A 16,013-nucleotide genomic window follows, 5' to 3' on the forward strand; every position below is an offset into this window, starting at 1 on the left:
TTTTTATTCTTTTGTTTTTTTTTCTTTTCTATTATATTATAATATTATAATATATATATATAATAGTCTATTATATTCTTTTTTTCTATTCTATTCTTTTTTGTCTATTCTATTCTTCGCTTATGTATTCAAATTTACATTTATTCTATTTGAAATTCAAATTTCAGAAGATAGTTATATTCTATGTCATTCTTTTCTATTTGTTTCTATTATATTCTAGTCTATTCTGTTCTTTTATCTTCTATTCCATTTTGTTCCGTTTTACGCTACTTTATTCTATTCTTTTATTTTCTGTTATATTCTTTTCTATTCTATTATTTTTTTCTATTCTATTCCTTTATGTTCTATTCTATTGTATTCTCTTTTGGAAACGTGAAAACGATTTGATTTTGAAAACGAATTGAATTTGAATTTCATCTGAATTTTTTTGTTATTTCGGATTTGTTTAACCACTAGAGGACCAGCTGCCACAGTTATACTTTGGCAGGTTGGCCCTCCTGGGTGAATTCGCGTAGCTATATGTTGGCCGATTTAGGACCACTAGGGGGCGCACTCACGCCTACGGAGCGACGACGGTGCCCGGGGACCTGCGATCGCTCCTAAGAGAGAGACACAATGGAGATCTCTCAATGTAAACAGACAGATCTCCATTCTGTCAGGAGAGAGGAGACAGATCTGTTGTTGTTCAAACTGAGTATGAACAACGATCGGTCTCCTCCCCCAGTCAGTCCCCTCCCCCCACAGTTAGAATCACTCCCTAGGACACTTAACCCCATGATCGCCCCCTGGTATTAACCCCTTCCCTGCCAGTGATATTTATACAGTAATCAGTGGCTATTTTTAACTCTGATCGCTGTATAAAATGTCATCGGTCCCTAAAAAAGTGTCAAAAGTGTCCGATCTGTTCGCCGCAATGTCGCAGTTCCAATAAAAATCGCAGATCGTCGCCAATACTAGTAAAAAAAATTTTATAATAAAAATGCCATAAATCTATCCCCTATTTGTAGACACTATAACTTTTGTGCAAACCAATCAATATACACTTATTGCAATTTTTTTAACAAAAATATGTAGAAGAATACATATCAGCCTAAACTGAGGAAGAAATTTTTTTTTTTTTTTTTAATCTTTTTTGGGGGCATTTTTATTATAGCAAAAAGTAAAAAATATTTCTATTTTTATAAATGTCACTCTTTTTTTGTTCATAGTGCAAAAAATAAAAACTGCAGAGATGATCAAATACCACCAAAAGAATATCTGTGGGAAAAAAAGACGTCAATTTTGTTTTTCTATAACATCGCATGACTGCGAAATTGTCAGTTAAAGCGACACAGTGCTGAATTGCAAAAAATGGCCTGGTCATTAAGGGGACAAATCCTTCTGGTCCTTAACCACTTAAGGACCAGCCTCGTTTTGGATTTTAGGTGTTTACATGTTTAAAACAGGTTTTTTTGCTAGAAAATTACTTAGAACCCCCAAACATTATATATGTTTTTTTTTCTAACACCCTAGAGAATAAAATGGCGGTTGTTGCAATACTTTTTTTTTGCACCGTATTTGCACAGCGGTCTTATAAGCGCACTTTTTTTGGAAAAAATTCACTTTTTTGAATAAAAAATAAGACAACAGTAAATTTAGCCTATTTTTTTTTATATTGTGAAATATAATGTTACGCCAAGTAAATTGATACCCAACATGTCAAGCTTCAAAATTGCGCCCGCTCGTGGAATGGCGTCAAACTTTTACCCTCAAAAATCTCCTTAGGCGACGTTTAAAAAATTCTACAGGTTGCATGTTTTTTCGTTACAGAGGAGGTCTAGGGCTAGAATTATTGCTCTCGCTCTACTGATCGCGGCGATACCTCACATGTGTGGTTTGACCACCGTTTTCATATGCGGGTGCTACTCGCGTATGCGTTCGCTTCTGCGCGTGAGCTCGTCGGGACGGGGGGGTTTTAAAAAAAAAAAATTATTTTTATTATTTATTTTATTTATTTTTACACTTTTGTAAACATCCCTTGTAATAGAAAAAAGTATGACAGGACCTCTTAAATATGAGATGTGGGGTCAAAAAGACCTCAGTTCTCATATTTACACTAAAATGCAATAAAAAATAAAGTCATTTAAAAAAATGACATTGAAAAAAATATGCATTTAAGAGGCGTGGATGGAAGCGACATCTTAGCCTCACTCATCTTCATGCACAGCACTGACAGGATGCGATTGCCCCCGCCACAACCGATGGCTCCGGTAAGTGGCGGAGGGCACCGGATCGTGGCGGGAGGGGGGCCCCTCTCCCGCCACCGATAAAAGTGATCTTGCGGCGAATCCGCCGCAGGGACCACTTTTATCAGAAAGCGACCGCCGCACGAAAACGGGGATACCGGGGTCATGGTAGCTAGGTGCTGCCATAACAACGGTATCCGCCGCCAAAGTTTGGACGTACTGTACATCGTCGTGCGCTGGTCGGCTAGTGGTTAAATTCAGTACTATTGTTATTCTGAAATTCGAAAATTGAAAATTCATCCGAATTTCAATTCGGAACGAAACAAACGGCACACGTCTACCCGGGGGACATGTCGGTGTCATATATACATCCCCACATGGAGCAGATCGGCTTCCCTGCTGCACTATTTGATGGTATTGTACTCCATACTTGGATCATGGGATCACGTAGTACCAGAAGGGAATTCACTTGGGCGTTGGATTCCCTTTTCATTCATTCACATCTCTCATTCTATTTTCTGCTTCTTTTTTGAGAGAGGTAATTCTCCATGAAACTCTCAGTGCTCTATCTTCACCGTCTGGTGACACGAGGTGACATTCTCTAACTCACATCTTCTGGTTCTTCTCCATTCCTGACGGGTATGAGCTCTATCTATCACTCTGAGGTAGCAGCATCTGATTGGTCACACTCATATACATTCATTTCTCTTATAGATCGCTTGGGAGACGTTATTTGGCTCTATTACTTAGCACTAGGGATGAGCCGAACACCCCCCGGTTCGGTTCGCACCAGAACCTGCGAACGGACCGAAAGTTCGCACGAACGTTAGAACCCCATTGACATCTATGGGACTCAAACGTTCGAAATCAAAAGTGCTCATTTTAAAGGCTAATTTGCATGGTATTGTCCTAAAAAGGGTTTGGGGACCCGGGTCCTACCCCAGAGGACATGTATCAATGCAAAAAAAAAACTTTTAAAAACGGCCGAGCAGTGATTTTAATGATGCTTAAAGTAAAAAAAAAAAGTGAAATATTCCTTTAAATATCGTACCTGGGAGGTGTCTATAGTATGCCTGTAAAGTGGCGCGTGTTTCCCATGTTTAGAACAGTCCCTGCACAAAATGTCATTTTTAAAGGAAAAAATCTCATTTAAAACTGCTTGCGGGTTTAATGTAATGTCGGGTCCTGGCAATATGGATGAAAATCAGTGAGACAAACGGTATGGGTACCCCCCAGTCCATTACCAGGCCCTTTGGGTCTTGTATGGATATTAAGGGGAACCCCGCACCCAAATTAAAATAAGGAAAGGTGTGGGGCCACCAGGCCCTATATACTCTGAACAGCAGTATACAGGCGGTGCAAACAAGACAGGGACTGTAGGTTTGTTGTTAAGTAGAATCTGTTTGTCATTTTGAACGGGTACATTTTTAACGTGTTTAGCTCCAGTCAAAAAATCTTTTTTAAGCTTTTTGGAAAACATAGGGAAGGGTTATCACCCCTGTGACATTTGTTTTGCTGTCTTTCCTCCTCTTCAGAAGATTTCACCTCACTTTTTGTCCCAATGGATTGGAAAGCATCAGTGGAAAGGAGAAATGTTTTTCCCATATTAACTCTTACAGGAGAGAATTTCCCTTCCTAGGGGTAGATTTCATCTCACTTCCTGTTGTCTCCTTCCGTTTGCAAGTAGGAGTCATTTGTAAGTTAGATGTTTGAAAGTAGGGGCCTGCCCTATATACTCAGCAGAAATTTGGGCCTTAGGTGTTGTTGTGGCCACAATACTGTAAGCCCTCACAGGGCCCTGCTGTGAAATATTAGATCAAGAATTGTAATTACATGCCCCTGTTGAACAGGGGCAGAAAAACTGGGCCTTTGGTGGTGGTGGTGGTGGTGGTGGTGGTGCTGGTGCCACAACGCTGTAAGTCCTCACTCGCTCTTGGTGGGTGCAGAAATGGGCCCTGCTGTGAAATATTAGATCAAGAATTGTAATTACATGCCCCTGTTGAACAGGGGCAGAAAAATTGGGCCTGTGGTGGTGGTGGTGCTGGTGCCACAACACTGCAACCTCTCACAGATACTTTAGTTGGAACGCAGGAACGAGCCCTGCTGCAAAGTATTGCATCAAAAATTGTAATTACACGCCCCTGTCAAACAGGGGCAGAAAAATTGTGCCTTAGGCACTGGTGGTGGCGCCCAGAACCAAAAATGTTCTTACAAGCTATCAGCGTGATGATTGAGGAGGAAGAGGATAATTACTCAGGGATAGTCACTCAGCATCAGCATAGGCAGTCTTTGAAGGGATCTGAGATTTCAAAAAAAATTATTCGGTTACATCAGCATCAGGTGCTTGGTAGCTGGTGGTGATCCAAGACTGATTCATTTTTATGAAGGTCAGTCGATCGACCGAGTCGGTGGACAGACGCACCCTGTGATCGGTTACCACGCCTCCAGCAGCACTGAATGTGCGTTTTGAAAGAACGCTGGATGCAGGACAGGCCAGTAGCTCAATTGTATACTGTGCAAGCTCTGGCCAGTGATCCATCCTCAAGACCCAGTAACCCAGAGGATTTTCGGTGGGAAAGGTGTCCAAGTCTTGCCCCTAGGTATTCCTGCACCATGTAAAACAAACTCTGGCGATGGTTGCTGGAACCGATCATACCTTGGGGCTGCGGACCAAAAAATTGTCTGAACACATCGGTCAGACGGCCACCTTCTCCACCGCTCCTTTTTTGACTGACCGAAGCCTCAGCAACACGTTGTCTAGAAACAGGAGTTTGTAACCTCCCAGTCTCTGGGAACGCGTTGCACAGACCTTTCTGCAAGGCCTCCCGAAGATGTTTCATCCTCTGCTCCTTCTGCGATGGCAAGATAAGGTCCGCAACCTTACCCTTGTAACGTGGATCAAGGAGGGTTGCCAGCCAGTATTGGTCCTTCTCCTTGATACCACGAATACGAGGATCCTTACGCAGGCTTTGCAGGATCAGGGAGGCCATGCAGTGTAGGTTTGCTGAGGCATTCGGTCCGGAGTCCTCTGGGTCACTAAGGACGACATGGTCCGCAGCCACCTCCTCCCAGCCACGTACAAGTCCATGTGTTTCTTGGGACTGATCCCTTAAAGACTGCTGCTGATGCTGAGTGCCAGGCTCCACCTCCATACTGACACAATCTTCCTCCTCCTCCTCCTCCTCGTCCTCTTCCTGTGTAATGGGCGGGCACGCAGGAACACTGTCTGGATAAAGGGGGCCTTGAGAGCTAAGGAAGTCCTCCTCTTCCTGCCTCTGTTCTGCCTCAAGTGCCCTGTCCATTATTCCACGCAGTGTGTGCTCCAACAGGTAGACAAGGGGGACAGTGTCACTGATGCATGCACTGTCACTGCTCACCATCCTCGTGGCCTCCTCAAATGGTGACAGGACAGTGCATGCATCCCTGATCATGGCCCACTGGCGTGGGGAAAAAAAAACAAAGCTCCCCTGACCCTGTCCTGGTGCCATAGTTGCACAGGTACTCATTGATGGCCCTCTGCTGCATGTGCAGCCGCTGCAGCATGGCCAATGTTGAGTTCTACCTGGTGGGCATGTCACAGATTAGGCGGTTCTTGGGCAGGTTAAACTCCTTTTGGAGGTCCGTCAGCCGAGCACTGGCATTATATGACCGGCGGAAATGCACACAGACTTTCCTGGCCTGCCTCAGGACATCCTGTAAGCCCGGGTACCTGCCCAAGAACCGCTGCACCACCAAGTTAAGGACGTGAGCCAAATAGGGCACATGGGTCATTTGTCCCTGTCGGAGGGCAAAGAGGAGGTTGGTGCCATTGTCGCAAACCACCATTCCTGCCTTAAGTTGGTGTGGCGTCAACCACCTCTGAACCTGCCCCTGCAGAGCTGACAGAACCTCTGCCCCAGTGTGGCTCCTGTCCCCCAAGCACACCAGCTCAAGCACCACATGGCGTCTTTTGGCCTGCGTACTTGTGTAGCCCCTTGAACGGCTACGGAGCACCGCTGGTTCCAAGGACAAAGCACAGGAAGAGGCCATGGAGGAAGAAGAAGAGGAGGGGGTGGAGGAGAGAGGTGTGTCACAATCATTAGCATTTTGGAGGCGTGGTGGCGGAACAACCTCCAACACTACTGCACCTTGTCCTGCATCCTTCCCAGCTGCCAGCAGAGTCACCCAATGCGCCGTAAAACTTAGGTAACGTCCCTGTCCATGCCTGCTGGACCATGAGTCAGTGGTAATATGCACCTTACTGCTGACCGCCCTGTCCAGCGAGGCATGGACATTGCCTTCCACATGCCGGTAGAGAGCCGGAATCGCCTTCCGTGAGAAAAAGTGGCGTTTGGGTACCTGCCACTGAGGAACCGCACATTCCACAAACTCACGGAAGGGGGCAGAGTCTACCAACTGAAAAGGCAGCAGTTGAAGTGCTAGCAATTTTGCCAAGCTAGCATTCTACCGCTGGGCATGTGGATGGCTAGGAGCAAACTTCTTTCAGCGGTGCAGCAGCTGGGGCAGGGAAATTTGCCTGGTACAATCTGACGTCGGTGTACCAAAAGCAGATTGACCACAAGTACTTGGCTGTGACACACCTAATTCTACACCTTCATTCCTCTCAGTGCAGGTCTCAGAGAGGACTAAAGGTATAGTGGGGTTGTAAATCTCAGCTGATGAGGAGCAAGGAGAGGTCCTCTTTGTTCTTTGGTGTGGGTCTTTTAGATACGCTTGCCAACGAACTGCATGGCAGGTCAACATATGTCTGGTCAAGCATGTGGTACCCAAGCGGGAGATGTTTTGGCCACGCGAGATACGCTTGAGACATATGTTGCAAATAGCAGCGGTGCGATCTGATGCACTCGTCTCAAAAAAGGCCCACACCAAAGAACTTTTTGAAAAACGCGCAGAGACTGCAGCGCCCTGCACATGTGGAGCTTTGGGGTGTGATGCAGTCAATGTGCTGCCCTTATGATGTGCCACCTCCTCCTCCTCCTCCTCTCTCCTATCAGGCACCCACGTTGAATCAGTGACCTCATCATCCCCTCCCTCCTCATCACTGGAGCAAACCTGGCAGTATGCTGCAGCAGGGGGAGCATGACTGCCAGATTGCTGTCCTTCTTGGGCACCCCCTCTGTCCGTGCTCATGTTACTGCCTTCATCGAGCTCAGTATCATCATCAGAGCCTTCCAAACGCTGGGCATCCTCCTGGAGCATGTACCCAACACTGTGGTCAAACAGTTCGAGGGACTCCTCAGGAGGACATGGTGGGGCTAGGGAAAGAGTCACTGATGACATTGAGCCGAGGGAAGAGGCCGCTGCTTTGCCAGACAAAGTACCCTGGGCATGGGTGAGAGAGGATGAGGAGGATGAGGACGGCTTGGTCATCCACTCGACCAAGTCTTCCGCATGTTGCGGCTCAACACGGCCAGCTGCTGAAAAAAAGCCCAAGCGTGTCCCACGGCCACGTGCTGATGAGGATGCACCGTCTCCACGACCAGCACTAGACACAGAGCCTGCTTGCCCTCTCTAATTGGCTTGTGACTGTCTGCCTCTCCTTCTTGGCCTTCCAGTCATACTAATGGCCTGTAGCTGCACTAAGCTGGGATATATATATATATATATATATATATATATATATATATATATATGTACTGATACTGCAGGTAGCAAAATCAACTGCCTGCCTGTAGTATGAGAACACCACCAACCTTCTACAGGTAGCTTTAGCTGAACACTGTGAGATGGACGCACCCCACTAACTTGTAGGTTTAGCTGAACACTCTGAGCAGGACGCACTGCACTAATTTGTAGGTTTAGCTGAACACTGTGAGGTGGACGCACCACACTAACTTGTAGGTTTAGCTGAACACTGTGAGGTGGACGCACCACACTAACTTGTAGGTTTAGCTGAACACTGTGAGCAGGACGCACCCCACTAACTTGTAGGTTTAGCTGAACACTGTGAGCAGGACGCACCGCACTAACTTGTAGGTTTAGCTGAACACTGTGAGCAGGACGCACCCCACTAACTTGTAGGTTTAGCTGAACACTGTGAGCAGGACGCACTGCACTAACTGTAAATAGTCTAGCTGCCTGACTGTGGTACTAATAGGATCAAAAGAACACCAGTAATTTTCTTCAGGTAGCTGTATATACTGTAACAAGACAAGCCTGCCTGTCAGTAAGAAGATAACAGGAACGGATCTAGCTGAACACTGTGAGCAGGATGCACTGCACTAACTGTAAATAGTCTACCTGCCTGACTGTGGTGCTAATAGGATCAAAAGAACACCAGTAATTTTCTTCAGGTAGTTGTAAATACTGTAACAAGACAAGCCTGCCTGTCAGTAGGAAGATAACAAGAACGGATCTAGCTAAACTGAATACAGTGTATATATATATATGCAACACCTGGGATGCATATATATACACAATACACTGTAAGTGCAGCTAACTGACTGACTGTTCTGCCTAATCTATCTAACTCAAATCAAATGTCACTGTCTGTCTCTCTCTCTCCCTCTCAATGAACGCCGGAACACACACTACACAGGGCCGCCGTGCAGGCGGCCTTATATAGTGTGGGGCGTGTACTAAATCCCCTGAGCCATAATTGGCCAAAGCCTCCTTGGTTTTGGACAATTACGGCTCTCTCTACTGACGGCGCTGTGATTGGCCAAGCATGCGGGTCATAGTGCATGCTTGGCCGATCATCAGCCAGCAATGCACTGCGATGCCGCAGTGAATTATGGGCCATGACGCGCCACACGAATCTGGCGCAAACGGCCCATAACGTTCGCAATTCGACGAACGATCGAACAGCCGATGTTCGAGTCGAACATGGGTTCAACTCGAACACGAAGCTCATCCCTACTTAGCACTAGGGATGAGCTTAGTTTTCGAGTCGAACCCAGGTTCGACTCGAACATCGTCTGTTCGCCCGTTCGCCGATTTGGGAACGATATGGTCCGTTCGTGCCAAATTCGCATGGTGCGTTACAGCCCATAATTCACTGCGGTATCGAAGTGCATTGCTGGCTGATAAATGGCCAAGCATGCACTGTGACCCGCATGCTTGGCCAATCACAGCACCGTCTGTAGAGAGAGCTGTAATTGGCCAAAGCCAGGGTGGCTTTGGCCAATTATGGCTCAGGGGGTTTAGTGCACGCCCCACACTATATAAGGCCGCCTGCACATCGGCCCTGTGTAGTGTGTTCCGGCGTTGAGAGACAGAGAGACAGTGTCATTTGATTTAAGTTAGATAGATTAGGCAGGACAGTCAGTCAGTTAGCTGCACTTACAGTGTATTGTGTGTATATATATATATATATATATATATATGCATCCCAGGTGTTGTATATATATATATATATATATATATATATATATATATATATATATATATATATACACACACACTGTATTCAGTTTATCTAGATCCATTCCTGTTATTATCTTCCTACTGACAGGCAGGCAGGTGTTGTTACAGTACAGCTACCTGAAGAAAATTGCTGGTGTTCTTCTGATCCTATTAGTACCACAGTCAGGCAGCTACACTATTTACAGTTAGTGTAGTGCGTCCTCCTCACAGCTAAAGCTACAAGTTAGTGTAGTGCACAGTGTTCAGCTAAAGCTACAAGTTAATGTAGTGCAACCTCTGCACAGTGTTCAGCTAAAGCTACAAGTTAGTGTAGTGCACAGTGTTCAGCTAAAGCTACAAGTTAGTGTAGTGCGACCTCTGCACAGTGTTCAGCTAAAGCTACAAGTTAGTGTAGTGCACAGTGTTCAGCTAAAGCTACAAGTTAGTGTAGTGCGACCTCTGCACAGTGTTCAGCTAAAGCTACAAGTTAGTGTAGTGCGTCCTCCTCACAGTGTTCAGCTAAAACTACAAGTTAGTGTAGTGCGACCTCTGCACAGTGTTCAGCTAAAGCTACAAGTTAGTGTAGTGCACAGTGTTCAGCTAAAGCTACAAGTTAGTGTAGTGCGACCTCTGCACAGTGTTCAGCTAAAGCTACAAGTTAGGGTAGTGCGACCTCTGCACAGTGTTCAGCTAAAGCTACAAGTTAGTGCGGTGCGTCCTCTGAACAGTGTTCAGCTAAAGCTACAAGTTAGTGTAGTGCGACCTCTGCACAGTGTTCAGCTAAAGCTCAAGTTAGTGTAGTGCACAGTGTTCAGCTAAAGCTACAAGTTAGTGTAATGCGTCCTCCTCACAGTGTTCAACTAAAGCTACAAGTTAGTGTAGTGCGACCTCTCCACAGTGTTCAGCTAAAGCTACAAGTTAGTGTAGTGCGTCCTCTGAACAGTGTTCAGCTAAAGCTACTGATCTAGGTCTTTACTCATAACGTCTTTTGTGCGTAGGCTCATTTAGCTCTCCCTCCGATTTAACTTCCACATACACTGCAGATTCATCGATGGTGTAGACAATGTAGCAGCAGATGCACTGTCCCAGGTTAAATTACTCATTGTTTTTCCAGCAGGTCCCAGCCGCTGATGCTGGCGCCACTCCAGCCCCACACTTTCTTCAATTAATGATGGACTAGATACCCACTGGGCTGTCGCGGCAGCTTTGATTGACAAATCATTGTCAGTGAACACCAGGAAGGCATACGTCACAGCCTGGAATGTTTTCCAGACCTTCCAGGCTCTGTATCCTGAAGTTGATGGCTACAGCATTCAGGATTTACTAGCGTTCACTGCCTTTTGCTACTCTCAGCTTAAGCTGGCGCATGGCACTACTAGGACATATTTAGCAGGCATTCAGCACATTTTGTCCTTACGGGACCCCAGCAGGCCATCCATTTTTTCAGCACACCCCATTAAAGCTATCCTCGAAAGGATTCAGAAGAGTAGCCCTCCTGCTGTAGCTAGCAGACTGCCCATCATGGGGCAGATATTCCGGGGCATGTTGGATTCACTTGCCAGATCTCCCTTTGGGTTGCTGCCAGCTTAGTGCTTAAGGCAACTATTTATCTGGCATTTTATGGTTTCTTGAGGTCTGGGGAGTTTACCTTTTCTGGGCTAGGATCCTGTATTCTTTTGGCCAATCAGTTAGTCAGGTTCCCTGACTACTTTCAGTTGCGTCTGCATACTTGTAAGACGCAGCAGCTGGGAGTCGGCACCGTCATTAGGTTCTTCAAGACCAACAATGCATGATGCTCGGTTTTGGTCTTAGACCAGCTTGTAAGGGCAACAGCGGACAGGCCTAGGGACAGTCCACTATTGCCTTTCCCTAGTGCTCCCCTCTCTACAGCTCAGTTTGTGCATCATTTCCGCACCCTTCTGGCCAATTTGGGTTTGGACCCCAAGGCGTTTTCGGGCCATTCTTTCAGAATTGGGGCAGCTTCCGCAGCCTCTCGCCAAGGGGTCCCGGTTCATGCGATCAAAATGTTAGGTAGATGGAAGTCATCTTGCTTCTCTAGATATATCCCACATTCTCTGGTCCAGATGTCACAGGCGTTTGTTGTTTTGACTGATTGATTGTTAAATTTCAGTTTTGTAATACATTTTTTATAGCTTCTTCACACTGTCTTTATTTTTGCCCCCTTTTTGGTATACTGATCACGTGACCACGGCACACCCCAGGTCAATTTTCCAAAGCTTCTTCCTTTTCCTAAAACAATCCATAAGGAGACTCTGAGTACAAGTGTAAGGCTGACCGTAAGTCAGCCTGGGTTTGTGGGAGGAGTCGGGCTGCATAAAGCCTCCCCTCTGTCCCTCCTTCCATGTCGATGTTGGCTCATGTATCCCACCCACCCATTCCCCTTCTTTCTTTTACTTTCCTTTTTAATTATACTTGGGTATGCCCCCTTTTAGGCATACTGACCACGTGACCACGGCACACCCCAGGTCTAATTTCAGTAGCTTCTTCCTTTTCCGAAAACAATCCATAAGGAGACTCTGAGTACAATTTAAAAATTTACTTTCTCTACAGAATTTCAATGAAGAGTGGAGATGGTGGGGTTGGTTAGAAAAATATATATTGTCAGGATTTTTATTCAGAGGGAATGCAGTTCCGGCACCTCCAGCACTGAATGTGTGTAATGGAAGGGATGCTGGGGGGTGCTGGAGGGTCTATTGTTGCTGTCTGCTGGGAGATCTATTGTCACAGGGACCTATTGTGCGGATCTATTGGGCGGGTCTGTTGTAGCTGGGAGGTTTATTGTTGCTAATGGGGGATCTATTGTTGCTGTGGGGTCTTATGTTGCTGGAAGGGATCTACTGTTGCTGGCTGCTGGGAGATCAATTTAGCTGGAGAAGGTCTATTGTTTCTGAGGTGCATCTATTGTTACCAGGGAGTCTATTGTTGCTGAGAAATCTATTGTTGTTAGGAGTGGTCTATTATTGCTGGGGGAATCTACTGTTGCCGGGAGGGGTACATTGCTACTTGGGGATCTATTGTTGATGGGATACAAATTATAATTCATACAAATTACATGGCATCCTAAAATGAATGATTCTGTATTCTCTAAAACTGGGAGGTGGGAAGGGGGCGGAGACAAGGGGTGAATAGAAAGGAGGGGTATCTACACCTATTCTCTTAGAAGAAAATCCCTTTAAATTGTCCTCTACAGACATTTCTACATCCACTTTTGAGGTCTACTGTTGCAGGCCGCTGGGAGATCAGTTGTTGCTGGAGAAGGTCTATTGTTGCAGGGGTGGATCTATTGTTACTGGGGAGTCTATTTTTCCTGAGAAATCTATTGTTGGGAGGAGGGGTCTTCTATTGCTGGGGGAATCTACTGTTGCTGGGAGAGGTGCATTGCTTCTTGGGGATCTATTGCTGCTGGGGGATCTATTGTTGATGGGATACAAATTATAATTCATACATATTACATGGCATCCCAAAATGAAATGGTTCTGTATTCTCTAAAACTGGGAGATGAGTAGGGGGCGGAGACAAGGGGTAATTCAGAAGGGGGGTATTTACACCTATTCTCTGGGAAGAAAATCTACAGACATTTCTCCATCCACTTCTGATGTCTCCTCACCTGGACAGGTGACCCCGGCTCTGCTCTCCTCCGACTGGCTGACCCCATTCTCCACAGTACAGGTGATGTTCCAGGACCCCGGTGACCCCACAATGGCTGTAATGTTATTGGCGGTTGCGGAATATCTTTCTTGGGATCCTCCAATCACAGATAGACGGATATTCGGCTTAGTCCCCTCCTCCACCCTGCAGGAGATCTCAGCACTGCCATTCCGTAGACATGAGACATGGAGGAGCGGAACCGATACTGGAACTGAGAGAGACAATCATTTCCATTGATCAGATCCAATATATACACAGCATGCCCCTCCCCCATCCTTACCTATAATCAGGTGTGCAGACATCTTCCTGGAGACTGGAGGAGATAGATTGTGTCTGTGTGCACCCCTCCCCCAAACACTAAATCCCCCCACTAACATGACACCCATTTTCTTCAGTCATGTGACCCCCATGAGGGTTGTCACCCCACACAACTTTTATTTACTGACAAAACATTTATAATCTACTGAAGAAGCTCATTATATTACTGACAACCTGAAATATGACAGAAACTCCTATTAGAAACTTCTCTTTCCTAAGAGGTGAAACCTGATTGGTTGGTGTTGGCAGAAGCTCCGCCCTCTATTGGGGATCTGTCACCCCACCATCAGTGGTCACATCTACCACATGGGGACCCCGAGCAGAAGGCACAGCACAGTTCAGATCACAGCAACCTCAGGAGGGCTGAGCACTGCAGATGTGAATCCACAGGGAATGGTGAGGATGGGGCAGTAATCAGAGGACATTGTACATACGTCTCTCCCAGATCTTCTACTATATAATGTATGGATAGAAAGACACGGGGAGGACACTGCTAGGACTGGGGGTGGGGGTTGGGTGGACTTACCTTCTACATGGACAGTGTATATAAAGACATGGAGCAGGGAGGACACTGCTAGGACTGGGGGTGGGGGTTGGGTGGACTTACCTTCTACATGGACAGTGTATATAAAGACACGGAGCGGGGAGGACACTGCTAGGACTGGGGGTGGGGGTTGGATGGACTTACCTTCTACATGGACGGTGTATATAAAGACACGGAGCGGGGAGGACACTGCTAGGACTGGGGGTGGGGGTTGGGTGGACTTACCTTCTACATGGACGGTGTAATCATCTGTCTGTATATGGTCTCCTCTATTATTAATCATAACTACATTGTATATCCCGTCATTCCCCAGAGTCACATTGGATATGATCAGACTTCCATTCTCTGATATCCTTGTATTGAGGAAAAGTTTGTTCTCAGTTTTATCCACTGTACATCTTCTGTGTATAAATATTCTGGTGTAATAATCTCCGGTTGGGTCTCTATATTTCCATTCAATCCGGTCACATCTCTCTGTATCTGTATGGCTGAGGATGAGATGAAGTCTGATGGGGAGGAGAAGGTCAGATCCCGGCCGGGTGAATATTTCCTCCGGGACATTTCCTGTACAGACAGAATACAGATCCCAGTCAGGTCACAGTGTACTCTCCCCTCCCCCCTCATATAACACACATTGATGTAGAACCATCTGGAATCCCTTGAAACTAATGAATAAAAAATCCAAAATCTAGATCAGTGGGAGGGGCTTGTTGTCTAGTATCCGGGAGCTGCGATGGGCACCAGGCCCCGCCCCCTATCCCTCTTTGTCCGCCCTCTGGGTGTGGGGGATGGGGCAGGCTTGCATGCTCATGCACATCGGCGCCGCACTTGAGGGCCACACGTGTGATGTCATTCTTCTGCGTCACTGTGCTGGCATGCTTTCCGCCATCTTGGCTGATTCATGTGTGGGGGGCAGTTTTTGGCGCCAATATTTACCATGCTAGTGTGACGCTGGGAGAGGCCCCGGGGGGGAGACACGTGAAGAACGGAAACATTTGTTTTGTTTCGACTTGTTATTTACTTGTTAAATATATTTATTGAGTTTTCAGAAAGAAAGAAAAAAGAATATAATACATGGATACATATCACATATTTCCAGAAGCTTTACAGTATAATATTATACATAGAACCGTCTTACAACTGTTATTATGTTATACACATTTTAAGTATGGCATAGAAATAAAGGAAAACATAAAATGATTTGGCTAGATATAGTTGTCTAGTTGTAAGATGAGCAATAGAAAAAGTATGAAAAGAATATGTATCTCATATATTCAAACAGTATATACCCTAGGAAATATTACACAACAAAAAAAAAGAAAAGAGGGGGGGAGAGAAGAAAGAGAGAAGGAAAGGGAAACCTGGGGTGGCGTCCTGGCTCATGACATATATACAATTAAATTTAGTGAATATATTATATAACCTAGTGTGGTAATAACAAAGATTGGTCAAAGTCAGCAGGAAAGTAGTGTTTGACCCATGGTTGCCATATCTTATTAAATAGATCAATTTTATTATCTTCAATAGCTGTCATCTTTGCTTGTATGAGTGCTTTATTCATTCTGTGTTTAGCTTCGTTCACGATTAGAGTTTGAGACTTCCATGCCTTGGCAATGGTTTGTTTGGCTGCGGTACTTAGTTTACTTAGTTGGATAAATAAAAGAAATTGAGTGTGAGTGAGCCTGGTAGGTTTTAGGTTTAGAATAGCCATGGTGGGATCTGGAGGAATTGTGATTTCCAAGGCTTTAGAGGCCATAAGAAATATGTTCTTCCAGAATATTTTAACAACAGGACATTGCCACCATATGTGATAATGTGTACCAGGCATGTCGCAACCTCTAAAACAATTAGGAGAATATGAGGGAGCGAATTTAGCTATTCTAGCTGGTACCATGTACCATCGCATTAAAACT

At 45.6% G+C, this 16,013-nt stretch overlaps 1 protein-coding gene across 3 annotated transcripts in view; it reads right to left on the bottom strand.

The window, feature by feature from the left end:
- The window catches only part of LOC141129495 (uncharacterized), a 260,900-nt gene that overhangs the window by 83,445 nt on the left and 161,442 nt on the right, over positions 1-16,013 (bottom strand). For all 3 annotated transcript variants that reach the window (XM_073617554.1, XM_073617553.1, XM_073617552.1), the window contains 2 exons: positions 14,326-14,664; positions 13,198-13,449 (listed from right to left, as the gene is read on the bottom strand). In XM_073617554.1, the coding sequence (XP_073473655.1) occupies positions 13,198-13,449; positions 14,326-14,664 (591 nt within the window). The remainder of the gene's footprint in view (positions 1-13,197; positions 13,450-14,325; positions 14,665-16,013) is intronic.

Source organism: Aquarana catesbeiana, linkage group LG02 (assembly GCF_042186555.1).
Source record: "Aquarana catesbeiana isolate 2022-GZ linkage group LG02, ASM4218655v1, whole genome shotgun sequence".
Classification (NCBI taxonomy): Eukaryota; Metazoa; Chordata; class Amphibia; order Anura; family Ranidae; genus Aquarana; species Aquarana catesbeiana.